Genomic DNA, 19554 nt, shown 5'->3' with positions numbered 1-19554 from the left:
CCCTCCCCCTCCCTCCCTCTCCCTCTCTCTCTCATTCAGTCTGTCCCTGGAGCAGGGAGCCCTTAGGATGGCCGTGCTGGCCATCTGGGCTACAAAGCTGCTATTGAAACCAGGCCCAGATGCTAACTATGCGAGGCAGGTGGGAGAGGTTTGGCAGCCAGAATCTTGTTTTTTCCTTGTGTTCAACCCATGATTCAAGCCCAGATTTTTCATTTGTATTTTGTTCTTTGAGTTTCTAGTAAAATTTTCTTACTTTTTTTCTGCCCTCTGGTGTGTGGGCCTGCAGCGGATAAGGCTTTGTACACAATGTCTGACGCCAGTGAATCACTGGAGTGTTTCTTGATAAGAAATCCACTTTAAAAGGCTACATCCACTCCCCGCCCCTGGGCCACACACACACCGAGTTATTTCGTGGGGAGCCTGGGGGGAATTCCTATGCATTGTGTGTTTGCCTTGGGCCGCTGGGGAAGCCTGAGAGGAGGAGAGCTGAGGTTTTTTAAGATCCCTCTTTTCCCTTTGTTCTTCCTGATGAGAAATGAATTACCACCTGTTCCTCCCTCAACCGCTCCAGCTCAACACCTGTTTAATTCTGTTTCAATGCTCCTGTTTATGTCACATGAGTGTATTTAAGATCACTCACGCTAATTTTAACCTCCATATATTCCCCATGAAGTCCACACAATCCAAGCATTTTCTTTTACGCAGTGGAGATGAGGGGGACGCGGCAGATTCGGGTTAGGTGTGGTAGCCGAGGCACAAGCCTGGAGCACCGTCGGGGTCGCCTGACTTGCGCAGACAGTAAACGGCTCCGGCCATGGCTGGGGAAGCGACAAAGCAGAATGAGAATGGAAGATTGGGAACATAATTTTGTGACGCAAAGAGCAGTCCTGAGAATAGCCAGCTCCAAGGGCGAAGAGAGCGCCCGTGCTGCCGGTCAACCAGGAGGGCCTTAGAATGATTATCCTTATCACATCCTTTCTCAGTAGCTCCCTCAGATGTCGGTGGAATACAGTTGTGGTTCATTTCATTCATCCCACATTGGCAGAATCCTCCCCGGCTACTGGTGATGCAACCTGCTTGTGGTTCTCAGGGAGAAGTCCGTTTGTGGCCATCGGCTGTGAATTCTGTTTCTTCCCTTAAGAGATGAGAGTAAAGCAGGAGTGGGAGTCATCGTGGCTACCAGTTACGGGGGGCCCGCTGTGGCCGGGAGCTGGGCTGGGGGTTTTCGGGGACCTGGCCTCTGATCTTCCAGCACTGCTCATCCCTGTCATGGTAAGAAAAGCAGATGCACTGAGCCGTTAGGCCATTTGAAGTCCTGGAGCAGAGAGAGCAGAGCTCAGCGACGAACTGGGTCTCCGGGGCTTGCCCTCCCACCGCACCCCGCTGCCCAGGGTAACATGATACAGGGCCTATGAAATGGTACAGTTTTTTCTACCTAAAATTAATTCATTGGAATTCAGCCATGGATTGGCCTAGGGCTGACTTGAAATCACCAGGATTGATTTCTTCCTGCCTTAAGTTTCTTTATACTGACTCTTCCTTTGCTTGGCGCATACTCTCATCCCAGGTGGTTTTAAAACCATGTAAGACCGAAAGTCAATAGAGGCTGTTTCCTTTTCTGGTGTTTGGAGTCTTTTGAGGTTTCTTCCTTCTCTGGCATTTGGTGGCCTCCTAAGGAAATGAGGGGAATGTGCTGTTGGGACTACAAGTACCCCTGGATTCTTGCCTTTCTTCCAGAGACAAGATTCCATTTTACTTCCTGACCGGAATTTGCGGAGGTGTGTATGCTGATGAAAAGAAGCTGATGGACCGAGTAAAAAAAAAAAAAAAAAGTATTTTGGGGAGGAAAGAGGGGTGCAAAGCTCCGTCTTGAGGTCAGAAGGAGCTGTAACAGGACCATGAGCTGACACAGCCACTGTTTCTGATGTGAAGACCTCAAGAGGAAATTTTTTTTTTAATTTAAATTCAACTGAATTAACATAGAGTGTATTATTAGTTTCAGAGGTAGAGGTCAGTGATTCATCAGTTGCCTAGAACACCCAGGGCTCATCACATCACCCAGTTACCCCACCCCCCCAGCCACCTCCCCTCCAGCAACTCTGGTTGTTTCCCAGAGTTAAGAGTCTCTCAGGGTTTGCCTCCCTCTCTGTTTTCATCTTATTTTTCCTTCCCTTCCCCTGTGTTCAAGAGGAAATTCGTGATTGGGAACCACGCAATAGGAGGGAGGAGGAGGAAGGGAAGTCACGTGTTTCCCCTTAGCGATCATTTTGGTTAAGATCTTTGCTCTGTCTACTCGAAATCCTTTTTTTTTTTTTTGAAAGCCATTTTTTTATTATGGTAAACACCATTATATCATTAGTTTTTGATGTAGTGTTCCATGATTCATTGTTTGCATATAACACCCAGTGCTCCATGCAGAACATGCCCTCTTTAATACCCATCACCAGGCTAACCCATCCCCCCACCCCCTCCCCTCTAGAACCCTCAGTTTGTTTCTCAGAGTCCATAGTCTCTCGTGGTTTGTCTCCCCCTCTGATTCCCCCCCCTTCATTTTTCCCTTCCTACTATTTTCTTCTTCTTTTTTAACATATAACGTATTATTTTTTTCAGAGGTACAGGTCTGTGATTCAACAGTGTTACACAATTCACAGCACTCACCATAGCACATGCCCTCCCCAGTGTCCATCACACAGCCACCCCATCCCTCCCACCCCCCACCACTCCAGCAACCCTCCGTTTGTTTCCTGAGATTAAGAATTCCTCATATTAGTGAGATCATATGATACATGTCTTTCTCTGATTGACTTATTTCGCTCAGCATAATACCCTCTAGTTCCATCCACATCGTTGCAAATGGCAAGATTTCATTCCTTTTGATGGCTGCATAATATTCCATTGTATATATATACCACATCTTCTTTATCCATTCATCTGTCGATGGACATCTTGACTCTTTCCATAGTTTGGCTATTGTGGACATTGCTGCTATAAACATCGGGGTGCACGTACCCCTTCGGATCCCTACATTTGTATCTTTGGGGTAAATACCCAGTAGTGCAATTGCTGGGTCGTAGGGTAGCTCTATTTTCAACTTTTTGAGGAACCTCCATACTGTTTTCCAGAGTGGCTGCACCAGCTTGCATTCCCACCAACAGCGTAGGAGGGTTCCCCTTTCTCCGCATCCCCACCAACATCTGTCGTTTCCTGACTTGTTAATTTTTAGCCATTCTGACTGGTGTGAGGTGGTATCTCATTGAGGCTTTGATTTGGATTTCCCTGATGCCGAGCGATGTTGAGCACTTTTTCATGTGTCTGTTGGCCATTTGGATGTCTTCTTTGGAAAAATGTCTGTTCATGTCTTCTGCCCATTTCTTGATTGGATCACAAAATACTTTGAGCTGAACTTTCTAGCAGGCAGCAGGAGCAGCACTGAGATCCGCTCTCCCAGAGGCTGCACAGAAGCAGAAAGAAGGCTGAGGCAGTCCTGGCTGTCGGGGATGGGACGGCGTACGGCTCAGCGAGCTCAGGAGCTGTCAGGCATCAGCCCTGGGAGGCACCCGGCGCACACACAGCTGCCGGGCTGACCCGCAGAACAGCGAGTGGCAGGTTCACAACATCTGTGCGACCACAGCCAGCCTCAGCCTTGCCCTCTGGCTCCCCCTGGGTGACTGAGCTGCCTGCCCAATAAGCTGGGCAGTCCAGGTGCCTTTCAACAGAGACATATTTTCCTTTGTGTGAGCCCAGCCCCTGGCACTTGCTGCCAGGTTCTGCTCTGCCAATATTTATTGAATGGCTGGCTGGATGTACATAATGCACTTGGCCCCATGTGGCCCTTCCCTATAAGTTGTCTTTGCAGCTAGCTGTGAGGCAGGGCCTCGAGGTGGGTCCACGGGTGGCCAAGAGGAGGGAGGAAGGAGAGAAAGAGGGGGAAAGGCACTTGTCATCGTTGACTCCTTTCTCTTTGATTGATGACCCCTCAGATGAGCCCTCTCTGTCGAATTCTTCTGGGCTCGCCACAATGATTTTATTTTTGCAGAATCACTTTCCTTTAAGCCTCTACAAGTTGTATATGTAGCTGGTTTCCAATTTTTTGCAATTAGTGTAATATTTCTGTTAAGCATGACCTTTAGTCACGGTGCCTCGTTATTTTCGATATTACTTATTGCGCATTGCCTCCATTATATTTTGCTTTTGCAAAGTCCTTTCTGCTTACCTTCCGTTTTTTCACATCCCTATTATTTACATTGTGTTCCCCAATTTGTGTGTTGAAATTTTTTAAACCTCAGAAAAGTTGGAGTAGAATAGTGCAGTGAAAACTTAGAGTCCACCCCCATTTGTGGACAACTCTGCCGTATTTGCTTCATCCTCACACAGCTCCGCTATGATGTGAAACATGCATTCCTAAAAAATCACTGTGCTGTTAAAGACTTGCTGCAAAAGTCACATGGTTTATGGAGAAGATGGGGTCAGGGCACAGCACTCAGAAACTGTCAGTGACAAGTTTAAAAAAAAGATGGGAACCGAATACAAATGGTAGGACAATTTTACATACCGTAACTAGTTAAGAAATATATACTCAAAGTATGGCACTTTACCTTAAGACCTGACTTTGTGTATGAAGGTGGTTGTCAGAAGGGTTGAGCTTGTGATTTATAGTGACGTGGAAGCAGGGCTGTGTGACATTTGATGGACAGTAGTGACCCTAGAAATGACAGGTGAAGCTCCTAACGGTGAACTCGGGTAACGCGTGAGTGCTTGAGGTGTGGAGGGGGGTGCATTTTGTGTATTTCTGTGTGGCTCATTTCAGCTGGGTGCTGTTTTCAGCATTCACGTTGTGACCCTTGTGATCAAAATCACGAATCAGCAAACAGGAAATCCCCTGTGATCAAATTGTCCCCTAATGTATCAAATGCTTTGGAACAAATTCAGCCAGCATTGTAGCAGAACTGACTATGTAGATAGGTATGCTTATCTTTTTCTGCTGAACTATTTGACAATAAGTTCCAGGCGTACCATTTCATTTCTGAATACTTCAGGAAAAATCTCCTTAGAATAACGCCATTTTCCTATATAACCACAATATCATAACCTAGGTTAATTACCCTAGGATTGGTAAATTCATCTATTTATTTTTTAAATTTAACTTTTTTTTTAGACCAGTTTCAGATTTACAGGAAAACTGAGCAGAAAGTAAGGAGAGTTCCTATACCACCTTCCCACACAGTTTCCCTGTATTATTAACATCTAGCATTCCTGTGAGATGTTTGTTACAATTGATGAACCAATGTTGATAAATTGTTAACTAAAGCCCATAGTCTACATTAGGGTTTACTCTTTGTGTTGTATATTCTGTGGGTTTGAAAAATGCACAATGTTATGTATCCACCGTAACAGTATCATACAGAAATAGTTTTACTGCCTTGAAAATCCTCGGTGCTCCACCTGTTCATCCTTCCTTATTCACTGATCTTTTTACTGTCTCTCTCCAGAATGTCACAAAGTTGGAATTATGTAGTATGTAGCCTTTTCAGACTGGCTTCTTTCACTTAGTAATATGCACTTAAGGTGCCTTCATGTCTTTGTGGCTTGATAGCTCATTATTTCTAAATAGTATTTTATTGTCTGGATGTCCCACAGTTTGTTTATCCATTCACCTGTTGAAGGACACCTTGGTTGCTTCCAGTTTGGAGTAATTATAAATAAAGCTGCTATAAGCATTCATGTGCAGGCTTTTGTGTGGACATAAGCTTTCACTCATTCGATAACTGTGAAGGAGTGTGATTGCCTGATTGTGTGGGAAGAATGTTTAGTTTTGTAAGAAACTGCCAAACTGTCCTCCAAAGTGGTTGTACCATTTTGCATTCCCACCAGCAATGAATGAGATTTCCCATTGCTATACATGCTTTCAGTGTTTTGGATTTTGACCGTTCTAATAGGTGTGCAGTAGAATCTTGTTGTTTTGATTTGGAATTCTCTGATGACATATAATTTTGAGCATTTTTTTTTTTTAAGATTTTATTTATTTGACAGAGAGAGAGACAGCGAAAGAGGGAACACAAGCAGGGGGAGTGGGAGAGGGAGAAGCAGGCTTCCCACTGAGCAGGGAGCCTGATGTGGGGCTCATCCCAGGACCCCGGGATCATGACCTGAGCCGAAGGCAGACGCTTAACGACTGAGCCACCCAGGCACCCCTTGAGCATGTTTTTCTTATGCTAATTTGCTATCTAATTTGCCATCTGTATATCTTGTTTGGTGTGATGACTGTTCCAATCTTTCATCCATTTTTTATTTTTATTTTTTTAATATATATATATTTTTAAAGATTTTATTTTTTTATTTTTTTTTATGTAATCTCTACCCCCAGTGTGGGGCTGAACTCATGACCTCGAGATCAGGAGTCACATATATATATGTATATGTGTGTAAATTGGGTGTTTATATTTTCTTAATGTTGTGTTTTAGGAGCTCTTTGGATATTTTGGATTTAAGCCTTTATCAAGTATGTTTTTACAAATATTTTCTCTCAGTCCGTGGCTTGTTTTTATTCTCTTAATGGTGTCTTCCACAGATCAGAAGTTTTAAATTTTAATGAAGTACAACTTACCAATTTTTTTCTTCATGGATTGTACTCCTGGTATTGTATCTAAAAACTCATTGCTAAACACAGGGTCACTTAGATTTTCTCCTATGTTACTTTCCAGAAGTTTTATAATTTTGTATTTTGCAATTAGGTATACTATTCATATAGAATTAATTTTTGTGAAAGGTATAAGGTCTGTATCTAGATTGTTTTTTTGCCTGCGGACGTCCATTGTTGAAAAGATTATCCTTTCTCCATTGTATTGCTTTTGCTCCTTTGGCAAAGATCAGCTGACTGTATTTGCATGGGTCTATTTCTGGGCTCTGTATTCTGTTCCCTTGATCTGTTTGTCTAATCTTGTCTAATCACTATCTTTTTTTTTTTTTTTTAAAGAATCTGTTTATTTTTGAGAGAGAGAGAGAGAGAATGACAGAGAGCATGAGAGGGGTGACGGTCAGAGGGAGAAGCAGACTCCCCGCTAAGCAGGGAGCCCGATGCGGGACTCGATCCCGGGACTCCAGGATCACGACCCGAGCCGAAGGCAGTTGCCCAACCAACTGAGCCACCCAGGCAGGCGCCCCTAATCACTGTCTTGATTACTGTAGTTTTTATACTAAGTCTTGGAATTGGGTAGTGTCAGTCCTCCTGACTTTTTCTTCAGTATTGTGTTGATTATTTGGGGCCTTTGCCTTTCCATATGAACTTTAGAATTAACTTTTCAATTTCCACAAATAACTTGTTGGGATTTTGATTGAAATTGCATTGGATCTATAGCATAAGGAAATGTGAAATTCCCTATGCTCAGATTGTTCTCTAATATCTCACTAATTCAGCAAGCATCATATCAGAACTGACTATATACAGAAATACTTCCCCCCCCCCCCCGAGCCATTTGAAAGCAAATGCAGACACGATGATACTTTACTCCTAAATTCTTGAGTATAAACGTCCTAGGAAGAAGGACATTTTCTTACATAACCACAATATCATTACCCCTGAGGTGATTAACATTAATTCGTCGATTAGCTTTTTAAAAAAATGCCTGTCCACAATAAAGCTGTTTTTCTTTCTTTCTTTTTAATTATTATTTTTTAAAGATTTTTATTTATTTGACAGAGAGAACTCAGTGAGAGAGGGAACACAAGCAGGGGGAGTGGGAGAGGAAGAAGCAGGCTTCCCACCGAGCAGGGAGCCCGATGCGGGGCCGGATCCCACGACCCTGGGATCATGACCTGAGCCGAAGGCAGACGCCCAATGACTGAGCCACCCAGGCGCCTCTTTATTATTATTTTTAATACTCATCCTGTCCTGGGCTAAGCAGTGTGCTGTGTTAGGATCTGAAGATAAACAAGCACAGTTCCTGTCTTGAAGGAGTCCCTTCTCCTGTGGAGATAGACATCTTAGACAGTAATTATGTTTTCTGGGGTGAGGACCAGAGTAGCTTCATCTACTTTCCTTTCGTTGAAGGAGTGTGTCAGCAGAAGCATCCTTCCTGCAAGATAAAGAGAACTATTCCCAGAGCTGTGTTCTGGAGTAGGTGTTCATTCCATGATCCGCCAGCCTGCCCCCGATGGAACTTTCCCCTGAGGGACTTGCATCCATCTAGAAGTTAAGAATGTCACTCCCGGGATGTCATTTCCCTCCGTCTGAGTCTTTGAGTTTCTGTACAGTAAGGATTGGGCAGGCACAAAGGAGCAAGGATGGTGGCTTTGAGAACCAGGCTGAGGAATGGGGGCTTCATTCTACAGGTCAGTTGTACTGAGTAACACGGGGAATTGGCCGTGAATCCAGGGACCCAAATGAACAGCAGCTTCATCAAGATAGGAGTCAATTTCTCTTCCATGCAACAGGAGATAGCTGGCCTAGGGCTGGAAGGCTGGCTCAGATCCATGGGCTCATCTGGGGACCTAGATTCATGATGGCTTGTCACCACATCCCAGGCAGCAGGATGGAGGAAGGGGCAGCATACTCCCTCCCTGTGGGGTACTTCTTGGCAACTAGACACTTCTGTCCAGATCCCACTGGCCAGAACTGACTCATGTAGCCTTACCTACATGCAAGAAGGTACTGAGAAACATAGTTGTCATTTGAAAGACCATGTGCCTGGCTAAATATAGGATATTCTAGTCTCTGTAAGAAAGGAAGAATGGATACTGAGGTCAACTTGCATGTCCTTGTATACTAGCATATTTTCTTTAAAAAAAAAAATGCCTTCTATAAAATTAGTCCCTTAGGATGCTTCTTAAAAATAGGTTTATTGGGCAAAAAATTTTGGAAACATTAAGGTCTCATAGAAATTCACAATGCAGAGTAACGTATTAAAGCCTCTGAGAAGTTCTGCAGTAAAGAAATATATGTGTCCTTGTTTAACCTGAGATAATTTGGCCAAAATCTCTTTTTAAAAATTTGTTTTCTTTTTCACAGAAGCCCTATTAGCTTAAGCTTTGGGAAACACTGCTTTGGGAATTATTAAAGGTTTCTTAGTTTGCAGTGATGTAGACATTTTTACAGTAGTTCTACTCCTAGGGATGTAGTCAACAGAAATGTGTGCATATTATGTCAGTCAAAGTTTAATCAAAGAAACAGAACCACTAGGAAATGTCTGAAGGAATTTATTGCAAGAATTTGGTCTTACCCAGTTGTGGGAGCTGGCTAGACAGTCTGTGTGAAGCTGCTTTCTTTCCACCTGATGATGGAGCTTGAACTCTACCGGGCGGGCAGTCATGGAAGAAGAGAGTATGGTTGGGAAGATGGAGAGAAGCTAACGCTCATGAGGATGTACAGGAACCCAGGTCAGTCTGCCTCTAGCTTTAATGATGTGAGTGTCCCGATGAAGCTGATGCCCTTCGTTACGGAGCTAAGCACACACACCTGGCTTAGGAGTCAGAGAAGGTGAGAGAGGATCCAGGGGTGGGTCCAGCATTTACAGGCTTGGCTGCCACCTCGCCGCCCGCGCCCAGTCGAGGTGGCCTGCAGATGAGCCACAATGCACGTGAGGTGCCCGACGCTTCTGTACCAGCCGTCTGAATGAATACAATATGCGTACCGCTTCCTTTCCGCATTGCCTGTCTCACCGGGAAACATACGAGGAAGGGAATTCTGAGCAGTGTGGTTCAGCCCAGCCAGGTGGACGCATTACAAAGCCACCACACGTGTGTTCACCCAATGACAAGCATAGGAAATTTTACAGCGGTCTGTTTGTAATAGCTTCAAATTGGAAATAAGCTAAATGTGCATCAGCAGTTAAATAGCCACTGTGTTCCATGCACAGGATGGAAGGAGTAAATGAACAGACTATTGCTTTTGTGTATCAACATGAAGGAATCTTGCAAAAAAAGTATTGTGCAAAAGAAGACACAAAAGAGTACAAACTATGATTGTGTCCATATACATTTCAAAGCAGCCAAGCTAATTTACAGTGTTAGAGGTCAAGATAACAGTTCCCGTGGAGAGAGGCTTCTGATGTGCAGAGGCTGTTCTGCTGCTTGATCTGGGTGCTTGGTTACACAGCTATGTGCCTGTTGGGAAGAGTCACTGAGCCGGATAGTTAAGACTTGTATGCTCTTCTGCACTTAGCTTCCAGTAAAAAAGTTGAGGTCAGTTAAAGTTTTAACCAGTCATGGACCAGCCAGCTTGGAGGAAAGAGACGCAGTTAGCTCGGGGAGAGGAAGCAGGTTCCGTGAGGGAGGAGGACAGAGTCTACCTGAGGGGCATCGCAGCTCTGTCTCAGGCTGTCCCTTCCTAGGCTGGCCATCTGCTGCCATCGTGAAGGGTTAGGGCCGTGTACACAGAGGCCGAAGCAGGAGCTCACCAGCAGACTCGCCCACATGGCACGAGGTAGGGACCATGATCCCGTATATCTGGGGTCAGCCCTGGTACCTTCTTAAGTTCCCTGGGGGTCCTGAGGCACTCCACAGGCAGAAAGCCACTGAACTCTGGAGACAGTAGGCCTGGATGGTAAGGGGAAAATATGGGAATACCTTTATCCCCAAGTTCACCCCTCTTTCGGAGTATGCTGTGCTTTTTCTTATCGTTAACCCAGACACACACAACATCCTTCTCGCCTGTTTTATAAAATATTCATTTCCCTTTCCATGCTTTTTGTTTTAGCTCACAATTAGATTCATGATTCCTCTCTTGAAAGTAAACTATTTGAAAGCTCTTAGGCTGTGCATATGGGATTGGGTAACCCTCTGTGCTGTCTGCCACGTTTGGAGACTGGATTCGCGACCTCGCTGATGTGCCAAGCAATGATCCGCAAGTGCTGTTGGCTGCATTCCTGATGGCATTTCCCATGCCTACGAAGTTTGTTCTAAAAGAAAACCCCGCAATCCCTGCCACCCCCGTTATACTCACAGGGCTGCCGTCCACTCCCAGGCAGACCATCCCAAGGCCTGCTGCTTCCACTGCCCCCCACACCCCGAACTTTTCCCACCCTTCTCCGCCTTTGGAAGGGTCATTGCACGCATTTCTCTCCCACCTGGCCAAGGCCAGTCGCTGAGGAACGCCGAGGCCTCTGCCAGGTGCTCAGCACAAGGGAAGCGTGCAAGCCTCTGTCTTCAGGGAATTCGGATCCCTCTGGTACTGGATACTCAGGAATTTATTTTTAATTATGTTTCTCCCTTCACTGAAGTTGGGAATTAAGTAGCTGGGAGCAATCTTACAGGTGAGTCAGCCTCCTCGCTTACTGAATTGCCCTCATGTTGCAATGAGGAAACCAAGACTCCAAGAGGTTTTTACCAAAGGTCACACAGCCTGTAACAAAACCAAGCCTTGAAGCCAAGTCTAACTCAGCCCAGGTGCGTGTTTAACTGCTGCACCATCCACCGCCAGGTGACCGGTCTAGCCTCATGCAGGGAGTCCAGGCCAGGCCCCTCAGCTCCTGACAGCCCCTGCAGGGCACCCGCTCAGCTGGTTAGGGGTGACGAAGCAAGTTCTAATGTCTCGTTGTTTCATCATATTTAAAAATGGGAGAAAGTCGAAAATGTGATGATTACACAACTCTCCCTTGAATTGTTTGCTTTGAGTAAACTGTACAGTATGTGAATTGTATCTCAGTAAAGCTGTTAGGAAAAAAATAAAAGTGAAATCTCACACATAGCTTAGTATTTCTATTTTGAAAATTTTTGAATATGCAAGAAAATAGTAGGAAATATTCCACAGTGCTCTGTCAAGTCTCTGGGTAACACTGTTAATTGCGCATATCTCTGATTCCCTCAATCTGATGGATGCTCATGCCTGCTTCATTCTAAAATCCCACGTTCTCCTCTATCATGGCGTTTATCCCCTGGAAGTGTAATCGTCTGGTCTCCTTGTTTATCCCTGGACTCTAATCTCTTTGAGGTCAGGGGCTATGTCTTAGTTGACTTTGTAGCTCCAATATCTAGCTCAGTAGAAACTCAGTAATTAATGACGAGTGAATGAGCCCCAAGGTTCTGGAAGCAAAGAACCGATGGCTGAAACTAGGATATGGGCCTCACCTGGGGAGAGAGGAGAAAGAGTTGGGGAAGGAAACAGCTACCTAGATCAGAGAAGTAGAAAAAGAACTGTAGTAGTTTATCATTGGAATCAAGGAAAACAAGAAATTTTTGAGGAATTCTCAAATGCCACAAAGAGGTCAATGAAAATGTGAATCAAAATACAGACTTTGAGGTTTGTCAAAGTCAGTAGCTGTTGAAGGACAAGATGGAGCAAGATCTTGGGGCCGGGGGTTAAGGAAAGGAAATGGGGAGAGAGGGTAAAAACACGCCCTTGGGAAGTGAGGCCATGAAAGGAAGGAGGGTTGGAAGTAATTAAGCAGAATGACATCACCAAAGACCATATCCTTGCTAGACAGGAGACTGTGCTCATCTCAAGGTGGAGATGGAAGGCTCCTTTAAGGCTGGTCTCCTGGCGCTTTGGAGTAACTGGGGAACTCGGCCAGCATGCAGGTGGTGGATGAGATGACCCACTTGAGCGTCTTGGTGGCCGAGTCAGAAACGCATGTATTGGGCAGCCATATGCCCTCAGCTCCTGCCCAAGGCCCTCTTCTTTGAATGACTTTGTTTCTTTTAACTTAGATTCCTCCCTTCCCCCCCCCCCCCAACAGGGAACATGGTGGAATGGTGCCTACCTCAAGATATTGACCTTGAAGGTGTTGAGTTCAAGTCTATGGCCAGTGGGTCCCATAAAATTCAGTCTGACTTCATGTAAGTATTTCAGAATGTAAATCTTCTCTGTATCATTTCCTCTTCTCTCATACTTTACCTAGAGCAAGGGCTCTCCTCAGGGAGGCTTCCAAAGGTGTGTGGAAATGCCCAGGAAATATACATGTAGTTTTGTGTTTATATCCGTTTTCTAGCAAGGAGGTCCCCAGCTTTCATTAGGTTCTCAATGGGTTTCATGACCCCTAAAAGTTAAGAACTATCAGAGGTTCTCTCTCCTTTTAGGAAAATACTAGACCTCGCTTAAGGTTTGGCTTTATTGAAAGAACGGACTTTCAGTTCAGTTTGGGTTACCTTAAGACATTTTTGTGCCAAAACTTGAAATTCCAGCTTTTAGTAAGGCCGGTTTATAGTGCTGTGTAATTAAGATCCACATGAGGAGGACAGACGGCTAGAACATCAGGGTAGGGCCGAACGAGGTAGCTTGAATCTTCTTGCTGGGCTGCCACCAGGACAAGTGTGAGAAAGGGGAAGGAATAAAGTGATAGCTCTGGTCCTCGCCCTATTAAAAGTATCAGGGACTCAGGAAGTGAGGGAAGAAACCAACGTGGTTTATGCTCATAAAACAGTACCATTCCAGACGGGTCTGAAGAGAAATCTTTGTTTTGGTTCCCTATCATGGCTTGTGTTGCAGGAGAGGAGAAGGGTATGTTCATGGTCTGGGCGGCTGAGCAGCAGGCTTGCCAAGGTCAGGCCCTGGATCCCGTGGGCTGACCCTCGGCACATCCCATAATCTCCTTGCGCCTCGGTTGTCTCGTCTGTGGGTTTGAGTGGCCTGGACCAGTGTTCCCCTGTGGTTCTAAAAATCCATCTTCAGGCCCTGGACACTGTTACTAGTTTTCCTCGGGACTGCGTCTCAAATTAAAAAAACAAAGCCGAACAAAATTTTCTCTCTCTGATTGTGAGCTGCGCTACGCATTGGATCCGTTCTAGCTATTTCCGAAAGGGGCCCTTCTTCGGCCTGGCCTGCTTCGCCAACATGCCTGTGGAGAGTGAGCTGGAGCGCGGCGCCCGAATGAAGTCTGTGGGCATCCTGTCTCCGTCCTACACCCTGCTTTACCGGTACATGCACTTCCTGGAGAACCAGGTTCGGTACGTGGCTTGCATTCGTGTGCGGGGAGGCCACGGGGATGTGCCAACCGGGGTGGGGCGGGGGGGGCAGGGAGGAGCTCTCTGAGATGAAGTCTGTGTGCTAGCGGAGCAGATGGTCTTCCACGAACCTCCATGGCTACATTTCACGCCTCAGGGGGTGGCCTTTCTGTCCTAAAGATTCTGCACATGCAGGGAAAGCAGGGTGGGTTTGTCTTCGCTTGTGTTAACACTGTCATCAGTTTTAATGACGTAATCTGTTGACAGTTACATGATCTTTGTTTACCCTAAGCCGCGGGAAATACCTCCTTGCCCCAGGTAGGCAGACAGACTCTAAACTCTTCTTAAGCCTAACCCTTTATTACTTGGGGCTTTTATTACTACTTGTGGTAATTAGAAAGGAATTTTTGACTGAAGCAGCAAAACTATTCATGATTTTATACATTTTTTAAATTCTAATTTCATTTCAGATTTTGACAGAGAAATCTATCCCTAATCCCTGAAGCATTATTAAAATTATGGCACATTTTGCCTCTTTTCTGGTATACATGTGGGTATACTTTTAAAAAATACATATATTTGGCATCATACTCTTGCATACATTTTTATACCGTTTTAAAATTTATCATTTTAACTTTCTTATGTAACTGTCTTGGTCATCTTTGAAAGAACATGAAATTTGTTTATGGGAAAAAAAGTTTATTATGTAAAGTATATATAAAAGTATAAATGAGTTTTTTTTTTAAATCCTCCTAAATTTCAACACCAAGCTATCCATTGTGAATATTCAGTGAATGCCATTCTAAAATTGAAATAGTTTTACAAAAATAGGATTAATGCTTTATGAGGATTTAACTTTATCACATAGCAGGCTAGTTTGAAATACGTTGAATTCAATCTTCCTTATAGAGATCAGAGGAAAAGAATAATGAAACTGAAGGAATTGTCAAACTTCAAGTGAATTTTATTTTTTTTACAATAAGATACGTTATTTCTTGAAATATTCCTTCAAAGTTAAGGAAAAAGATTACGAAAACCACAAAGATAGGGTGTCATTCTTATTTTTATTGAGAAATAACATATATATTCTCAGCATAAGCGTCACTGGCGGTTTTCAGTGTTTCAGTTGTGGACACAGTCGGCCATCTTATCTACCGCCTCTCAGCTCCTCTGCCCTAGTTCACATCTCAATTCTTACATATGGTGAGACCTATTCTGTATTTAGTTCTATAATCCTACTTCCCAGCGTTCTTTGGTCTCGGTTCCGTGTGTACCACCATGGCCACGGCTTGGCTGTGGCTTGCTGTGTTCCCCAGCTCTTGATTGCATTTGTTTCTTGGCTGGTTGGGTTTTGCTATCAAGTGCTTTATTCTGTCCCCCATGAAAGGATCGTGGGTGCTGCCTTCCCTGAGGTCTTGCACCTTAATCACGTGTCTGTCACCTTTCCTCTGGGCAGGTAGAAGGTTCTGGAATCTTTCCTTCTTCCTTTCGGGATGCTGTAAGTATTGCTTTGCTGTCTTCTGATACTGATTGTCTGGAGAAGTCTCTGATTTCTAGATCCCTGTAGATTCTTTACTCGTGAAGTGTCTGAACTTTCTTTCCAGGGATAGTTTGTCCCTTTTGATCTAGAGATATGTCTTTTATTTTTAATTTCAGGAACCGTTCCACCTGTAAGAAAATATTCAACTTTCCCGTTCTGTTTGTTTCTTTTATGCACTGGTTATACATATGTTTTCTCTGCCTCGCCCGCCGCATTTATCATGTTGATGATTATTTTAATACCTCTATAATGCTAGAGTTGTCCCATAAGTTTTCTTGATTGTTCCCTGTGGTTGAGCATTTAGCATGTTTCTAATTTTTTTTTTTTAATTGTTCCTCTGCACTCTGGAACTGCAGAGAACACTTTCATGTAGATCTCTTTTTCTGTTTTTGAAATATTTCCTCAGCTTTGTGTCTCAGAAGTAAGATTATGGAGTTAAAAAAACATTTTTATTGGGATCCTGACACTTTTAAAAAAAATTATTCCTTTTGGGGAAAAAAAAATAATTTTCCCAAGTAGACATTATTTTCTCATGGCTCAAATGTTAAAAATTTTAAGGTGGCATTATATTAGTTAGGGTCCTAGCTAAATGGCAGTAACAGAGGCCCCAAAATACAATGGTTCAAATAAGATAGAAGATTTTTTCTGATGTAATAGTCTGCTGGTGGGCAATGCTCAAGGTGGGAAGCCTGCTGTTCCCTACAATTGTTTAGGGACCCACACTTCTTCACTTGGATTGTTCTACCATATCCTAAGAGTGAAGTTCGTATTCTAAGATGTTCTCCAGTGTTCAAAGCTGCTCACCTCTGCTGTTTGCATCTAGCGCAGAGGGAAGGGGGAGAGCCCCTGAAGTTGTATCATCACTTCTCACATACCATTTTTAAGTTCTCCATCACAAAGACACACCTAACAGCAAAGGAGACTGGAAGAAGTAGTCTCTAGGTTGGTGATCCTGTGATCAGTTAAAAATCGGGTGGTTCTGTTGCAATCGAGAAAGGGACAGATGGATTTGGGGGCAAAATTAGCAGCCCCTCTGACTATTCAGATATCCATGTGCACTCTTCTTCCCACATTAGAGAACATTCCTCCAATCCCAAGAGAGACCTCATAGAGGCTCATCCATTTAATGCTTCTAGTCTAAAATGCAGGATTTCTGTGTGACAATACAGGTCCCTCAGAAACTAAATAGGCTTCTGGTCTGTTCGCTTCCAGTCAGTTCCAGATAAAGTATCCACTGCCAAAATTTCTTTTGGGTCTTAGTTTTTAAATCACTGGACTACAGACTAGTTACTGGTGTCTGTTTTTGGCCTATCCATCTTTTCCTCATTTTAATGGCAACCACCCCGAGGCTGCACCCTAAATCTGATCTTTGCAAATGGGCGCGACTCCCGTGACTCCACTCGTAACTGGAGACTTTCATAGAAGCTTTGAGAGAAATTCTTACCTCCTGCTTTTGGGATACAAAAGCAGTTGGCTTCCCCAGTCCTTTGGGATCCCCAAACAGTTGGAGTCTGAATTTGTATTGCAGAACTCAGAACACACCGCCCTTCGGCTGCATTCCCTTCCGTTTCGGCTTGCAAACCGGCCAGTTCTTGCCTGTTTGCATCTTTCTCTTGTAGTGGCTCCCTGAAAATCAGGAGCAATCAACATTTTATTTCTGTTTCCCCTGAAGTTACAAGTTCGGGTGACACAGGGCCTGTCTTCCAAGTTACTGCAGTTCCAACAAGTTTTGGCAACAGTGTAAAAAGGGCTCCCAGCTTTCTGGGCTGCAACACCTCTTCTCACCCCCTTCCCTTGCCAGCTGCTGAGCCAAAGGCCACAATGCTTTTCTGATACGGCATAACTCATTTCTAGGTACCGTCTTCTGCTTTAGCCGCGACAACAAAGAGACCCAAGATACAGTAACTCAAAGGAGACAGACGTACAGCTTTTCTAGCACAACAGTCCCGGGGGGAGGGGGGGGGCAAATTGTCTGTGGGGGGTAGATGTCTCTGTTCTGCTGGGTCGTCCTGGGACCCAAGTCTTTCTGTCTTGAATGCTCCTGTCTCCTAGAGTATTGTCCTTGTCCGCATGGTAGAAGCCGACCCACCGTTACCAGGTCATGTACTTGCGGCCTGCAGGCAAAGGAAAAACACAGGCATGCCCCAAGTTAAACACATCCCTTCTCCTTACATGCGATTGGCCAGTTCTTCATTCGTAGCCACGCCTGGCAGCAAGAAGGTCTGCTATTTGTGGTCCTTAAAGAGATGACTGTGTGACGAGCTACAATCAGAAAGATCTGTTACTCAGGGAAGAAGAGAGAGGCAGACTCTACCACTGGCATAACATGAAAAGTCCAGGCACACCTGGGTGGCTCAGTGGGTTAAGCGACTGCCTTCAGCTCGGGTCATGGTCTCTCAGTCCTGGGATGGAGCCCTGAGTCGGGCTCCCTGCTCCGCGGGGAGCCTGCTTCGCCCTCTCTCCCTCTGCTTCTCCCCCGGCTTGTGCTCTCTCTTTCAAATAAATAAAACCTTAAAAAAAAATGAAAGGTCCAGTTCCCATATCCATCCAATAATCTCAGTAATTACTGTCCGTTTCTCCTCTGTCTTTCCAAAATGTGTGTGTATATGCAAACACAAACGTATATTCGTTTTCCGCCCCCCTTTCATGGACAGAGTATCAGGTTATCCACGTTGATGTGCACCTTGCCGTTTTCAATGAACAAGATATCTAGGAGATCTATTCTTGGATCTGTACAGAGAGTTTATCATTTCTCACATCTGTGTATGCTGTGTATGTGCCTTATACAGAAGAGCCACACTTTGTTTAGCGAGTCTTTTTTATTGATGGACGTTTGGTCATCTCCAGTCTTTTGCTGTTACAGATAATGCTGCACTGAATACCTGTGTGCAAGTATCCTTTTGCATATGAACAGAGTATGTGTACATTAAATTTCTAGAAATGAAATTGGTGGTTCAAAAGGAAGAGGCATTTGTAATTGTGATAGCTCTTGTCAAATCTGTTTCCTCCCAACATTGCCAACACAAAATAAAACTTTGAGAATTTGGGCGTTCTGAAGGGTGAAACATGGTACATGAGTCTAGGTTTAATTTGCATTTTTCTAAGGAGTGAGATTGAGCACCTTTATATTTGAGCCACTTGTTTTTCCTCTTCTGTGAACCGTTTCTAACCTTTGCTGCAGTTTTCTTTCTTTTTTTTTTTCCTTTGGTTGTTTTATGAATTTCTAGGAGTTCTTTGTGTAGTAGGGAGATTTGTTCTTTGTGGAATAAATTGAAAATATTTTTCCACTTTGTCATCCATCTTTTTTTTTTTTTTAAGATTTTATTTAGAGAGAGAGAGAGAGTGATTGGGGGGAGGGGCAGAAGGAGAGGGAGAGAGAATCCCAAGCAGGCTCAGCGCTGAGCACGGAGCCCGATGCGGGGCTCAGTCCCACCACCCTGAGATCATGACCTGAGCTGAAATCTAGAGTTAGATGCTCAACTGACTGAGCCACCCAGGCGCCCCTGTCATTCATCTTTTCACATTACCTTTTGTCACGCAGATGTTTTTCTTCATTGAAGTCATTTATTTTTTCATGGCTCCTAGATTTGGAGTCACACTAGGAAGGTTTTCCAGCTTAGTGATTACAGAGGGCTCGAGGTGACACGGGAGGAGGGACTTGCGTGAGGCTCTGAGGGGGAGAGGCATGTGTGAGGTGAGCCCAGGTCGGGGCCATGTTTGACTGCAGCCGTGACTAGACTTGATTTCTGAAAACACTGTATCTGTGTTTTCTATTCATTCTTACTTCTCATACCCCAAACTTACTTACTAGATTTCCTCCACAACTCTTAGCTTCAATATCTAGTTAGTCCTTTCTGTGACTAGTTCTTATTAATCAGAAGACATTGGAGAACTACCTTATCATTTTAAAAAAGTAGAAAAAGAAGGAGGGAGTGTTATGGAATAAAAGGGACTTAGAACACGTTACGAGATCTCTGGACCGTGCTTAGATCATGATTCAAACAGCCAACTGTAAAACATTTTGGGGACAGTTGGTATCATTCGAATGTGGCCTGGGTATTAATTTGTATCCAGGCTTCATTATTAATTTTGTTAGGTGAGATAAGGGCATGGTGTTTATGCTCTTTTTTAAATAGACTTTA

At 44.2% G+C, this 19554-nt stretch overlaps 1 protein-coding gene across 2 annotated transcripts in view; it reads left to right on the top strand.

Annotated features, from left to right (window-relative positions):
* The window catches only part of DENND11 (DENN domain containing 11), a 46022-nt gene that overhangs the window by 4886 nt on the left and 21582 nt on the right, over positions 1-19554 (top strand). For both annotated transcript variants that reach the window (XM_044920101.1, XM_044920100.1), the window contains exons 2-3: positions 12669-12768; positions 13717-13875. In XM_044920101.1, coding sequence (XP_044776036.1) covers positions 12669-12768; positions 13717-13875 — 259 coding nt within the window. The remainder of the gene's footprint in view (positions 1-12668; positions 12769-13716; positions 13876-19554) is intronic.

The sequence above is a fragment of the Neomonachus schauinslandi genome, chromosome 12, assembly GCF_002201575.2.
Source record: "Neomonachus schauinslandi chromosome 12, ASM220157v2, whole genome shotgun sequence".
Taxonomy (NCBI): Eukaryota; Metazoa; Chordata; class Mammalia; order Carnivora; family Phocidae; genus Neomonachus; species Neomonachus schauinslandi.
Note: the sequence above shows the minus strand (reverse complement) of the source record. Positions and strands in the feature narration are given on the sequence as shown.